Below are 14,109 nucleotides of genomic sequence, written 5' to 3' on the forward strand. Positions count from 1 at the left end.
ATTAACAAATCATTTACAACAGTTAAACAAATCAAATTCTTTACAATCATTCACAATCAGTGCAATGACAGTAGTCATCAGGGTTGATGAGGAAGATCGACACTTAACATTAGCCTACTAGGTTTAGACCACAAAGGAACGCCACTGAAACTGTAGAACTATAATAACATTAAATGTCATTGCGAGGCTACTACACGTATTACGGCCAGCCCAAGTAGGCCACATCTAGTGTGGGCTCGCGCCACGCCCTCCAATGTTCCAGTATGTTTAGAAGTGAACTCAGGAGCAGTCACACTGCAACGTGACCACCGAGCCCCGTGCCACTAGCCCCGCCCCTCCCAGCCTATCAAAACGCAAAGTGGGCGTGTCTCAGGCGGGGAAATCGCCTCATTCTGACCAATCACGGTGGCAGGTTCAATATTACTTGCCTGACCACGCACCGGCACGTGTATCCCTGCGTGTAAACTACCGTTGGAGGGGCGAACCGAAATGTCTGGAGAGCAAATACAGATCGCTAAGCAAAGACAGTCGACGCTGACGGGATCTGTGCGCTTTCGTTGAGACTTTTCAGTACCTCATCGTGGGAATTTAAAAGCCTTTTGTCATCGTGAAGCATATCTAAGGTAAGCTGCTCGGGCTTGTTTTGTCTGTAGCTGTTGCTTTGTCGCTAGCATGCTAACGTTAAGTTACCCCGCGCTATCACTGCACCAGTGTGTCCTTAACGATACAAACTGCAACCTTTATTCAACTGCCTCCTATTATAGCCTTCGTGTAGTTTAATATGAGCTAAAAACCTTTTGACGGAATTGTCACCATATACAGGTAAAACTTGTGCTCTGTTTTAACCCTTAAATGTTGCGTCGTGCAAACAGACACTACAAATAAGAAAGCATTTATTAACGTTGTTACTTCTTTTGAGGAACAAGAATTCAACACTACTAAATATCTAGAGACCTCACAACTATTAGTGTTCGTCTTTTATTATTATTATTATTATTATTATTATTATTATTAAGTGAATTGATCAGTTTTGGTTCCTGTGTGTTAGACATTGCACAATCAGGGCTTTAAAATCCAGCGTGACAGGTCCTTACTGTAACGTTACAGTATTTACCTTAAGCTCGCTACAGATTACATTAAACATGTTTTGTTTTGGCTATCAAACATAAACGTCAAAAACATGACATTATTTACCCTATTATTATTATTATTATTATTATTGTTAAATGTATAAGTCTGGCACGCCACGTTTGATCCACAGCAAATGTTTTCATATTGTAATCACACCAGTTTAAACTGTTCATCTAACAGAAAGGGATTTCCTCTAATGACTCCTCCTAATATGCACATGATGTGCCTTTGTACAAATTGCATGCCTCTAGCCAATCAAATGATGTCCCGTGATTGACAACTGTTGCGCTAATGCGTTTACTGCAGTAGCTGCACATCACCTAGACATGCTGCATCCCTGCACTCCTCTGTCCCCCCACCTCTGACTGGGTCTGGACTGCTGATGACATGTTGTAACGTTACCTGTGTTGGCCTTTAGTGTGCTCTCAGCCGACCACTTTGAATACGTGTGTTTTTGCACCTAGAGAGTGACAAGTAGGCATCCAAACACCGTCCTCTTGTGATGTACACCATTCAGTGGCATTTGTGAGAAAAGTACGTAGAATGTCCATGCAGCACTATAGACGCTCCGTGTGGTATATATTCTGCTTTACAGAAAATATGTGGCACAATAGCTTATAGGAATCTGTGCAGATGCAACCCTGCAGGTTCCTGCAGATATCTCACCCTACTGAGTGCATGAGCGTGCATAGCAGCTGCACATCAACATCCAAAAGATTTGCAAAGGAATGTCTTGGACAAGGCTGTAAAAGGAAGATAAAAAGGAGGTCTTCCTCTCCCAAAGTGTGACCCTCTAAGAGTTGTGGGTGTGCATCATAAAGATGACTCTTCAAGTTTATGCATATGCAAATCAAACTTGACAGTGTTGACACTAGTGAGCAGTTATCACAGCAGCAGTTATCAGCAGATTTATGACTGAAGAGGTGAGATGGCTGGCATCGGCGAAGGTGGTGTGATCCACAATTAATCTGTGTGATCACATGTATGTCGGAGACGGGACAAGTGAACAGTGTATAGTTTCCATCACAACTATACTTTTTAAGTGAGAATGAGTGTACAACCAGCAGGTCTGGGCTTTCATTGGTAAAGTTCAGTGTGCCTCCTGTTTTGGCTTCAAGGGCGCATTGTTTGTGCCTTCAGAAAGTCACACAGTGTTTCCCATTAATCTCTTTTCCACTATAAACTGAACTAAACGGGTGAAAAACAAAAAGCTTAAAGCTAAGGAGGACAGGGAGCTTGGTGATAGAGGGTGTGTGTGTGTGTGTGTCCTTGATGTTCAGAGACGACAATAAAATAATCAGGGATACCACACTTACCACGGCTGCTGGGAAATAGTAATAAGTGGGGAGTGGGGGTCGTCTGTCTTGCAATTTAAAATGATTAATCCCATATTTGGTTGCAGGATTTGGAATTCAAAGAGGTCCTAGTCTGTTGTACAACTCCTACGATGTTTTTAGCATGACTACTGTCATGATTACTGTCATATTACTGTGATTTTGATACACAAATGGAATATTTGGTGTTTCATCCTTCATTTTACTGTGTCAAGAGATGAGTCTGCTGGCAGGCTAACCAGATTGCATTCTTTATCATGTTAAATTAATCTGGATAGTGGATTTACGCTGTTCTGGTTATCTTTTTTTTGTTATACGATGTCTCCCCCTGTTTAGGTCTTCATAAAAAGTCTTGTGAAAAGCATTTTGTCTCCATAATGTGTTATATTTATTGGGGAACACATTTTTAGGGATCAGCTACAGAGAGACAATATTATTTCATAGAAGGGTGGGACATGATTCTTTAAAACATTTTACTGGTCGGGATAGTAATAGTTTTTGTTTTTATTACACCTATAACTTTGCTGAACACCAAAACTAAGGTAGCAGAATGCAATTACTAAAGTCTTTTTTTTATGGTTGTGGGTAGTTTTAGCCGAAACAATGAACATTTGTGTCACAACATGAGCCTACTGCCATTAGTCGAAGATCAAGGGACAGAATAAGCTGCTTACTTGTTACAGCTAGATTCAGTGAGACAGAGAAAGTTGGCAAATAGTGTGCATGAAATGTGAACATGGTGTAAGGTTGCAATATTACCCGCCCCAAAAAATTCTGGAATACAGGAAGAACCAATAACTGGATAGTGCTGGTTGTGGTCTGCTCACAAATGCCAGTGCGAGTGAGCGTCCAAGCTGCAGAGCTTTGCACATAATCCAAGTTGTTAAAACTTAATGTTACAATAACCCAGTTGGAAGATTATGAACAGAGGGGGGCTCAGCAGCAGTGGAGCAACAGAGGAAGGTTGGAGCATATTCAGAGGTAGAAACTGCTGATTAGACCGTCAACTTGATTTCACTTCACTTCACAATCTGCATGTTTTTAAAATCAGCAAACATATGCCAGTTGGTGGAGGATTTAATCCACCCACCCATGGCAGAGATTGTGGCTGTATCCAGGTTTTTTTTATTTTTTGATCCTGAGGCATCCAACAATCCCCTCCTTTAATGGTGCCACAGAAGTTCATTTAACAAACTTAGACTTTAGAGTAATTGTATTGTAAGACATTGGGTGAGGCTTAAATATTGTTTCAAATTTCAGTTTTATAAATCATTAAAATGTTGTTGTTGGCATGGTATACTTAAGGAAGTACAACAAAGGCAAAGAAAATCACATATAGGCATTTAGCCTGTAATGTAGTGTAACCCTTTGTTTATAAAAGTGTAATAACTTAATGTTATGTAATTCTTTCTACCCCCTTTAAGAAGTCATGTGGCCACGGTGTGAAGAGATAGGCCAGTTTTATGTACCCCTCACCCCACCCCCCCTCGCATGTAAGGGTGGTGTCTCGTATATGTACAGTAGACAGAGTGCCCGGTCTCTCACAGGCCCTGGTCCTGAATCAGCTGGCGCACCTGCCCCTCACTCACATATTTGAGAAGAAAAAACCTCGAGGCAGAGCTGAGACCAGTCTCTGCCAGGCGGCTTTACAGGAGCCAGAGTCCCCCGTCGCAGACGGCGCAGCCTCTACTGGGCTCGCTCTCTCATTGGTCCGGCGAGCCGACCAATCAGCAGCCGGCTGGGTTCGCGGAAAGCACGGCCGCATACACGTGCAGCGGTGTGTACGCAGGGAAAGCGAGGCTGCGCAGAGCTGCTGCGCAAGCACGGTTAATTATAAACGGGACAATTGCCTCGGATGCTCAGGCCGGCGACGGAAATGAAACGGTACTACTTTTTCCTGTAACAGTGGATGAATCATAAAAACATGTCGCGTTGTGGGGCGTTGTGATGGCAATTTCACCCAGGGAGCCACGCCACACCTTCCTGCAGCCTCCGTCTGCACAGAGCAGTAGGGAAGTGTTTCACATTGTCTTGTTTTGTTCAGGCGTGTCTGTCTTTTTTTGACTTAGTACTTTTATACAGACATGATATCCTGTCATGTGCTCAATGCTCTTAGGCTGTATACTGATTGTTTCTGCTATTGATCAATCTGCTAGTTATTTCCTAGACAAATCAATGTATTGCTTAGTGAAATGTCACAATATAGGGGAAAAGAGTCCATCAGTGTTTCCCAGAGGCCAAGGTGATGTGAATGGTGTGCATGACATGTGTAATAGATTTTTAGTTGCATCATGGTGCTAGTTTTTGGCCTGGAGAGTGTGCCTCCACTAACGCAGGTGAAGTTACTGGACACTGACAGGTATAATAAAAACTAGTCTCCAACAAAACTGTTCTGCTCTCAGCCCTAAAAAAGGAATTGATGTCAGGGTTCTGATGAATAAATACTGAGCAGAGTAGAGCTGCAACTAATGGTCGTTTTGAGTATTACTTAATCATTTAGTCTATTAAATGTCTGAAAATAGTGAAATGTAGCCATTAGACGTCCACAGTTACATTTCAGACAACATTTAAAACATCTCAAAACCCAAAGACTGTTTACGCTTTTTCTTTTTCCTTACTGTGCAGTGACAAACTGGAACTAGGAAATGTTTGACATTTTTGCCAGCTGGGAGATCACATCGCAACACAACCTTGAATTCTTTCGCCGTATAGGCTTCATTTGAAGTGCAAAGGTGACAGAGCTAACAGAAGAGTAATAAAACCTCACCAAGCAGGAGGTGTCACAGAGACCCAGGTCTCTGGGGCAAATGTTTTCCCACTGTGTCACTCGCTACATGCATTTCTTCCCATAGTTCAGTTACAGAAGCTGACATGAAAGCTGACATTTCAGAAACTTTGAGTCATGTGTGCTGAGTTGAGGAGCGTACTGAAAAACATCTTCACAAAGTAGCATGCATGTTGGCCAGAGAACGAGGCAGCGCTGAGCATCGTGTAGTCAGTAAGCCACTTTCCACATTCTTTCTCCACACTAAGATAGACTCTGTGTTTCATAATCACAGAGTGGTCTTACTGAGTGCATTTCCTGTGAATGATTTGAGCGAGTGGGCGGCTCAGTGGCTAGCCCCGTTATCTCAGTCATGGGCTCAGACCTGACCTGGCTGATTAGGGCATGGCAGCGTAGAGTTTACATGCACGTCAAGTGAAACTCTAAACTACCTGTAGGTGAGAATTTGTCCTCAAGCCTGCTCGTCACCTGACGCATGCTGGGATTGGTTTCAGCAGCCGTGCAGAAATTTTACTTTAGTGTCTTAAGCAAATGGCCCACTATAGTTGACTTAGGCTGGGTGGTTAGCACCCTGAGCACAGATCCCTACTACCACCTCCCCCCTGAGCCATGTGTCACCCGCAGAAGTTTGCATGGATGCCAGCCTGCCTCGACGCCCACTCACACCCTGCTTGCATATTCCCAGATCATAATTGCTCCTTCTCTCCCCCACCCAGTTCTTCCGCAGCGCACCCTTGAGTTTGTCATGTGCCAGTGTGCCTCATCCATCTGACCAAACATAATGGTGATTAGCATTTCCATGATGCGAGGCAGCTTAGTTGCACCGAGGCAGCGTCACATGAATTTGTTGAACTGAAACACCTGCAGTTGTTCACCTCTTTCCCCTCCAGTGCTGTTACGTTTTGTTTTGCTTTAGGTATTTACGTGTGATGAGTTACATTTGTCATTAGCCGTTTGCACCTGTTACCTTCTTGTCAGATCTCTGAACCTGTCAAACGTGGGCGTATTGGGCGGTTGCGTCAGAATAGGAATCAGTCAGTGCAGTTAAACTTGTCCTGAACAAAATCTGCATCTAAAGCGTCACTACGTGCCGGGAGGGTGGGGGTGGGAGGTAAAGGGGGTAAAGGTGGTGCCGCTAGGTGCATAAAATTGAAAGCCTTGACGACTGAGGACTGGCCTGTGTCTTCTTCTGGTTGCCTCTGCAGGGCTTAAAAGATTATGTGGCATCTCCCTTGTCCAAGGAATAAATAGCCGTAGACTTTAACTTGCGTAGGTGGTGGCCATATATAAACGTGGAGGTACTTATTGACATGCAAACCTTAATTTATAACAACCCTCTGATGGTGAGCTTTGTTTAGCCTCCTGGTGTTGGGTTTGTTTTGACCGGCCTTTGGGTAAAAGAGGACTTAACTATGACGACCAACAAATGTCCCTTGTAATTAGGGCATGTTCACCTGTTCTATAATCAGATGCATTCATACGCACTTGCTGCATGCAAATAGGTATAGGAGATTATTGTCCGTCTGTTCTCAAGATGGGGTGATTGGTTTTTTTTCTGGATAATCTGGGTAAAAGGCCAACAGCTGGGCAACAGCCACAGGCTCTCCTGATACATGTACACTCAGTGAAAACATTTGAATCCTTCTTTGTGGCCAACATGATAAACTCATGACAAGCGTTACTTTTTTGTTTTCTTTTCCGTAGCTATTCTCCTCAGGAGATTGCTGGCAACACCATGACAAGCGTTTTTGTTATCCCGCAGCTAACATGATTCCTTCTCTCTCTCTTTCTCTCCTCTCAGGTGGCCTTTAGCACCTAGAGCAACACATCTCCGAAGAGGCGAGAAGACCAGATACGGAGCGAAGAGTTGTTGTTTTTTTTTCTCTTGCTTTCACCAAGAGCTGTTTTTGTCACGCTCCCTCACAATCTCTCGTCCCATCTGTTGGAGCACTTCTGCCAAGGCGGTTTCATAAGCAGAGATTCATCTCTTGTCTGCATTCTTTGAGTGACACGTTTTCTCAAGATAATAAAAGATAATTGCCGCGATTTTTGGAAAGGCGGCATTTGCTTGTTGCTCATTTGCAGTATTGAAGATCTGCACCCTTTGAAAACCCTCAAAGAAGGGCTCACAGCCCAAAACTCATTTTTTCATTTCCCTGCTTTCCTTGGTGAAGAAACAATGAATTTCTCTCCTTAGTTCTTTTAAACAACCAACAACAACTATGATTCACCTGTGTGTACATAGTAGTCCCACTTAAATTAAAGTCCTTCTTATTTTTTTTGCCTTGGCTGGCACCTTAATCAAAGCTGTTCCAGCCTCATCCTACTCTAGTATGAGTTATGACAACCCTAAATCTGCGCCCAGCAGCAGCACTCGGGGGCGAGTGGCGAGGGCAGAAGAGAAAGACAACAACCATGAAGCGGAGTCAGAAGGGTTAAACTCGCCGGAGACTAGCGGTGGTCAGTCTGGCGCCAATGATCCCACTCAGGAGCAGGGGCGTGGAGCCGGAGGCGGCTCATCTCCCGGCCAAGGGTCGGGATCCGGAAGTTCGTCCAGAGGCCGAAGAGGGCCCAACTCCGATGATATGGACGGACTCTCCAGCGGGAATGACTCCGGGGAGAGGGAAAGCGAGAGCGGGATGGAGAGAGAGAACAGCCCACGCGGACGCCAGTCCACACGCAGCTCCCACAGCTCATCAAATGGCAAGGACTCCGGCATGATGCTGGAAACCACTGAGAGCAACAAGAGGTAAGAGGAGAAGGACTTAACATAACATTGAGACAGATGCCCTTGACATGTGACTGCATGCGCAGTGTCACATGTCATACATGTCACTTCATCTGTGTGCAACATGGTCGTTCACTGTGATCTTAACCGTCTCTTCTTTTCCCAGCTCCAACTCCCAGAGCCTCTCGCCTCCCAGCAGCTCCCTGGCCTACAGTCTGCTGTCGACCAGCTCGGAGCACGACCCCCCCTCCACCTCTGGCTGCAGCAGCAACCAGTCGGCGCGGGTCCAGTCCCAGAAAGAGCTTATGAAGGCCATCAAGGAGCTGAAGCTCCGCCTACCAACTGAGCGCAAAGCCAAGGGCCATGCCAGCACTCTAAATGCACTCAAATACGCACTTCAGTGTGTCAAACAAGTCCGAGGTGAGCGAGGTGTTTTTGTTCGTATCTTCCTTTAACCTGACCATTTAGCCTTTTTTATTTCTGGTTAGTGATGAATTTTAAGCAGCTACCTCTTTCTTCAGGCTTTGGTGCTTGTTTTTTTTCTGCATACATAAAGTTCACTGCAATGTGTAATTCTATCTTGAGGTATATTCACACCCGGACTGATTTTTATTTTATTTTGAACGTTTCCAGCCAACAAGGAGTACTATCATCAGTGGAGTGTAGAGGAGTGTCATGGCTGCAGTCTGGACTTGTCTACCTTCACAATCGAGGAGCTGGACAACATCACCTCAGAATACGCCCTCAAAAACACTGTAAGTTTAAACAGTTTTATTTTATTTTTTCATTTAAAGTACCACCACTGTCTTAGATTGGTGTTTGAGAAACTTTTAATACAAGTATCTTATTACTGCGGTTAGTGAGCCATGGATATTATCATTTTATTACTTTTTCACCCTCGGGTATAAAATGTAACTGAATGCAAAGGAACATTGGTTCAATCACGTGGCCCTGAATGCCACAAAGAGTTCTGAATAACACACATTGATCCTGATTAATCAATGCTGCATTTAATTTGCTGCAAGCTTTGTAGTGAACTGTGATAAGCTGAAAAATACTTCATCCATTTCATTTCATTTTGCCAGCCCTAGCTTTAAAAAAACAAAAAAAACAAACCCTATTTTTACAAGGAGCTTGTGCTTGGCTTGTGTTCAGAAAAAAACCCTCTTCACACCTTCTTAACTTGGTAACAAAAATTTACACCACCGAGCAGCCAAACACAACCGTGTCCAAACACCCATCTCATTGGAAACGTCTCACTAAATATCTCTTCCTTCCTTTTTTTTTTTTTTTCCTTCAGGACACGTTCACCATGGCCGTGTCATTCTTGTCGGGGAAAGTCATATACGTGTCGCCCCAGGGCTCATCCCTGCTACGCTGTAAGCCCGAGTGTCTCCAAGGGACCATGTTTTCGGATCTTCTGGCCCCGCAGGACGTCAGCACTTTCTACAGCGGCACAGCGCCCTGCCGCCTGCCTAACTGGGCCTCTTGCATCGGATCAGGTGAGCTGAGTCAGAGAGAATCAGGGAAATGATGGCACTGAAGAAGGTTTCACATAATCCAATCAGCTAAAATGTATGTATTCTATGTTCTCGCACTGACTCTTCTTCCAACTGTCTTTCCTCCCAGCCTCTCCGGTCGATTGCACTCAGGAGAAGTCCATGTTCTGTCGAATCAGTGCCGACCGGACGCAGGGCCGCGAGATGCGCTACTACCCCTTTCGCCTCACGCCCTACCAGCTCACCATCAGGGACTCGGATCTCGCGGAGCCACAGCCCTGCTGCCTGCTCATCGCAGAGAGGGTCCACTCTGGATACGAGGGTATTTGTCATATTACTGCCATCTGTATTCACGTGAGCGAAGGGACACCTGACTTTACGATCTGTACAGCATATAACACCCTCTGTCCCAAGACCCTCGGAGCGACAGTGATGTGTCATGTCAAGTTAACACACATGTTCACCCTCATTAAGTTATAAAACGGCGGAGCCGTGAAGTCCCTTCCTGCTCAAACTGAGCAGTAGTCTGTTATTATTGAGACAGAGAAAAGAACTGAGAAAGCCAGCGCTGTCATAAAGTAGTGCTCCTTGCCATGTTTGTCGTTGTGGCTGTGCAGCGTTGATAATGTTGTGTCAGAGTAACCCAGGCAATCTGACTTGACTTATCTGAGTATCAAGAGGAGATTATTCTTTCACGTAGCAGGCGGACACATAATTATGAACTTTACCTATTGTATAATTTAAACTGGTTGAACATACACTTAGAACTGATGACTGACTGCTTTGCTTTGGAATACCATAATCCTTTGAATATGGGTTATACGATTGGATGCCTTTCAGAATTGCAAATAAACTTTTATCATATAAAATGTCTTTTTGGGCTTAGCACTCAAAACATGCTTTTAATCTGTTGGATCTGTGTCCTCTGTGTCCTCTCAGCTCCTCGTATCCCTGCAGACAAGAGGATCTTCACCACCAGTCACACACCCAGCTGCCTCTTCCAGGAAGTTGACGAGAGGTCAGTGATCCAGCCTTTTGATACCACGGTGTCCGCTGTGTTGCCTTCTGGCCACACCGTTTTGAAACGATTGAAATGATCGAATTATACCAGATTAGGGACAGCCAGAATAATGGAAGCCAACGTAAACAGAAAATTAAATTAGTAAATCATTATGCAGTAAATTGGCTCAATGCTTATATGATTTTAAGTCTTTATGACCGTAGTTGTAAACTGATCTGTGTACAGCTCTAGAACAGTAATGAAACGTTTGCCGTGTTAACAGTGTGTGAATATATTGTGTTTGCAGGGCGGTGCCTTTGTTGGGCTACCTGCCTCAGGACTTGGTGGGAACCCCCACCCTGCTCTACATCCACCCTGAAGACAGGCCCATGATGCTGGCTATACATGAGAAGAGTGAGTCTATTTAGCACTGAACTCTGTCTGAACATACTGTAGCGGCTGTTCACACACGCATTTTCTTAGTTTTGTTTTACCATTGAGTCAGAACTATTGAAATGAAAGTATTTTTTGCATCTTGTCCATATAAATGTCTTTATTCCACCTCATTCTCATATATGTCTGCATTGTTGTCTCCCTTCAGTCTTTCAGTTTGCGGGGCAGCCGTTTGAATATTCACCCCTGAGGATGTGCGCCCGCAGCGGGGAGTATCTGACCATCGACACCAGCTGGTCTTCGTTTGTCAACCCCTGGAGCCGCAAGGTGGCGTTCATCGTAGGGCGCCACAAAGTCAGAACGTAAGCTTATTGTTGTGCTCACTTAAAAACAAAATCCCGCCACAGCATTCATAAACACAGATAAACACGTGCACACTTTAACAAAACATAAATAGATTCCTGAGGTGAGGCTGGAGAGATGTGAAGAAAAGCGGCATAAAATGTTTAGTGTTTACATATTTAGTAATAGCGTAGTTAACTAATCTCAAACCCTGAGAGGCGTTTCTCTTATGCTAAATGGTGCTCCAACGTTATTCCCCATTTCCAGGAGCCCTCTGAACGAAGACGTGTTCACGACGCCGCAGGGCTGCGAGGGTCGGGTCACAACGCCCGACGTCGTCCAGCTGAGCGAGCAGATCCACCGGGTGCTGGTGCAGCCGGTGCACAGCGGCAGCTCTCAGGGCTACAGCTCGCTCGGGTCCAGCGGCTCGCGGGGCTCCCGGCGGTCGCACCAACAGCACCTCAGCGCCTCAGCCGGCTCGTCCAGCGACAGCAACAGCCCCGCCATGGACAAGGCCAACGCCGCGGTTGCTGTGAACAAACCTGTGAGTCTTAGCTACCAGTGGTCTAGCTACATTTTAGTCTCAACGGGTGTTCTCCACATATAACAGAGATACTGTAAGAAGATTTGTAGAGAAACGCAGCAGAGGAAAAAAGCATAATTGATCACATTCTGATGGCTACTTATGTGACTTTTTCCTTAGTCGTGCTACATTGCACTTAAATATCTTGCTAGTTCACCATGAGGAAAATGGAAAATGATCCACAGCCGTGTCTCTTTAACAAGCCTGATTCTGTTTTATTTCTCCAGATGACGTTCCAGCAGATCTGTAAAGACGTTCACATGGTCAAGACTAATGGACAGCAGATGTTTATTGAGTCCCGTAACCGGCCACTACCAAGAAAAAACAACAGCACAGGTAAAATAAAAGGACAGTATAGTAGAGTTAGTCAAAGAAGCTTGCCTGTTACAGAGGAGTAAAGTGTGAAGGAGAAATTGGAAATACAAAAGCAGAGAACCAGGTCAACTAAAGTTTGTATTTAATGTTCCTCACTACTCTTCATCCAGGCCCAGCAACCGTCAGAGCCGTCACTAGTGACCCAATCAGAGGCTTGATAGCTGACCTGACAAAACCACCCAAAGCTTTGGTTCCTGCACCGCTTGCACAGCAGGATCCCCCTACTGGCTACTCCTACCAGCAGATCAACTGTCTGGACAGCATCATAAGGTGTGTGTGTGTGCAAGCCTAATGCCATTCTGTCTAGTCATTGTTTGGGGTTATTACTTCATTACTCATCCAGCGACATCGCTCTGACTCTACGCAGGTACTTGGACAGCTGTAACATTCCTAACACGGTTAAAAGGAAGTGTGGCTCCTCCTCTTGCACTTCCACGTCTGATGATGACAAACAGCAGGAGGCCAGCGGCAACAACAACGGTACTTTTTTAAAAATATCTTACAACCGATTTATTTTTTATTTTTTTAAATGTAGGATAAGCCAGGTGTTTCTCTGACATTTGCCTCTCACACATCTCTGATCCACTTATTTCAGTCCCACATTATTCCAGTTTTTCCTTTTCTGCCAGTTTTGTATTTACCAACAAAAATACTGATAGAATCTTATTCTTGTTGTTGAATATGGATTTTCTTTAATGCAGCATCATTTGATTTGTCTTCATGAGAGCCTCCTAGCACACCAATAAGCATGCTTGTCCGTGTGTCTTTGTCTGTGCTAGTCCAACCGGTGTGTGCGATCATGACTGCAACTGAACTTGTTGAACTTGTTGTCTCTGCAGGTGGTTCAGTTAGCCTCGTAGGTGAACCACCTTCTCTGCCCCCACTGACCTTGGCCACAAAGGCAGAGAGTGTAGCCTCAGTCACGTCCCAGTGTAGCTTCAGCAGCACCATCGTGCATGTGGGAGACAAGAAGCCTCCTGAGTCAGGTGGGAATCATCAACACTCACACTCTCTGAACCATCTAGTGTGTGCTACTCAGCAGGTTGTTTCTTTTGAAATGGCAAAGGAGGAGGTCCTTGCATGTGTTAGATGTAATTTAAAGGCCTTCACCATAATTAAGGCTCGACTTTGAGTTTAGTCTCAAAATCTTTTCTTTTCTTTGGAGCCCTGCTTTTCATGTTGACCAGTAACACTGTTTTCTTATTTTGCAAAGAAACTGACTCAAAAAGTGTTTTTATTACTTTAAAAATCTCAAGAATTATCTTGCAGAAACCTGTAGCCGCATGATAAAACTACAGATTGGAGGTAATCTGGTTTATGCTTTTTGTTTCTCATCTTGGTTTATCCTGGACATTTCCTTTTTTGAGTTTCTCTGTGCCGTCTCTCTTGCTGTCTGTTGTTTTGCTTTACCCAAAGATGTGTTCTACACCTTCCTTCTTTTTTTAAAGTGAGACTGTACAACCTTTGCTGGATAATGTTAAATGTGAAAATGTAGTGTAACAGAAGAGTCTTAGAGTCAGCAAACTAACACAGTACTGTCTTATCTACTGCTGTCTATCTTAACATTAGCCACCAATAGCTACCGGTCATATCAGACCAAGTAAGGCTGTAGCAACAAAATTCATTAATGTTTTGAACTGAGTGCCGTTTTTATGATTTAAACTTTTCATTTCTCAGAAGAAGAATCTGTCTTTTGTTCATTTCCAAAGTTACATAGTCTCACTTCAACGCTTTTAACACCCCTCCATATGTCTTCTCTATCACAGACATCATCATGGAGGAGGCTCCGACAACTCCTACGCTTGCTCCTCCTACAATAACGCCAACTCGTCCTGCCATCACCCCTCCCCCTCCCCCGCCTCCTCTACCTCAAGCCACTCAGCCGGAGAGGGACAGCCGGAGAAGTGGAAGTGTAGGAGGGCGGATGGGTCTGACAAAG

The 14,109-nt window shown here is 44.6% G+C and overlaps 1 protein-coding gene across 2 annotated transcripts in view; it reads left to right on the plus strand.

The window, feature by feature from the left end:
* The first annotated feature begins 449 nt into the window (after window positions 1-449).
* Window positions 450-14,109, plus strand: part of per1b (period circadian clock 1b) — a 20,297-nt gene continuing 6,637 nt past the window's right edge. Inside the window, exons 1-15 of one of the 2 annotated variants that reach the window (XM_046064138.1) lie at window positions 451-623; window positions 7,052-7,999; window positions 8,145-8,398; window positions 8,612-8,733; window positions 9,279-9,480; window positions 9,608-9,799; window positions 10,417-10,495; window positions 10,785-10,891; window positions 11,079-11,232; window positions 11,480-11,756; window positions 12,023-12,131; window positions 12,281-12,440; window positions 12,538-12,650; window positions 13,010-13,156; window positions 13,937-14,098. In XM_046064138.1, coding sequence (XP_045920094.1) covers window positions 7,584-7,999; window positions 8,145-8,398; window positions 8,612-8,733; window positions 9,279-9,480; window positions 9,608-9,799; window positions 10,417-10,495; window positions 10,785-10,891; window positions 11,079-11,232; window positions 11,480-11,756; window positions 12,023-12,131; window positions 12,281-12,440; window positions 12,538-12,650; window positions 13,010-13,156; window positions 13,937-14,098 — 2,494 coding nt within the window. In that variant the 5' untranslated portion in view covers window positions 451-623; window positions 7,052-7,583. Of the gene's footprint in view, window positions 624-7,051; window positions 8,000-8,144; window positions 8,399-8,611; window positions 8,734-9,278; window positions 9,481-9,607; window positions 9,800-10,416; window positions 10,496-10,784; window positions 10,892-11,078; window positions 11,233-11,479; window positions 11,757-12,022; window positions 12,132-12,280; window positions 12,441-12,537; window positions 12,651-13,009; window positions 13,157-13,936; window positions 14,099-14,109 lie in introns of both variants that reach the window. The other variant, XM_046064139.1, reaches the window with a different exon arrangement.

Source organism: Micropterus dolomieu, linkage group LG12, assembly GCF_021292245.1.
Source record: "Micropterus dolomieu isolate WLL.071019.BEF.003 ecotype Adirondacks linkage group LG12, ASM2129224v1, whole genome shotgun sequence".
Classification (NCBI taxonomy): domain Eukaryota; kingdom Metazoa; phylum Chordata; class Actinopteri; order Centrarchiformes; family Centrarchidae; genus Micropterus; species Micropterus dolomieu.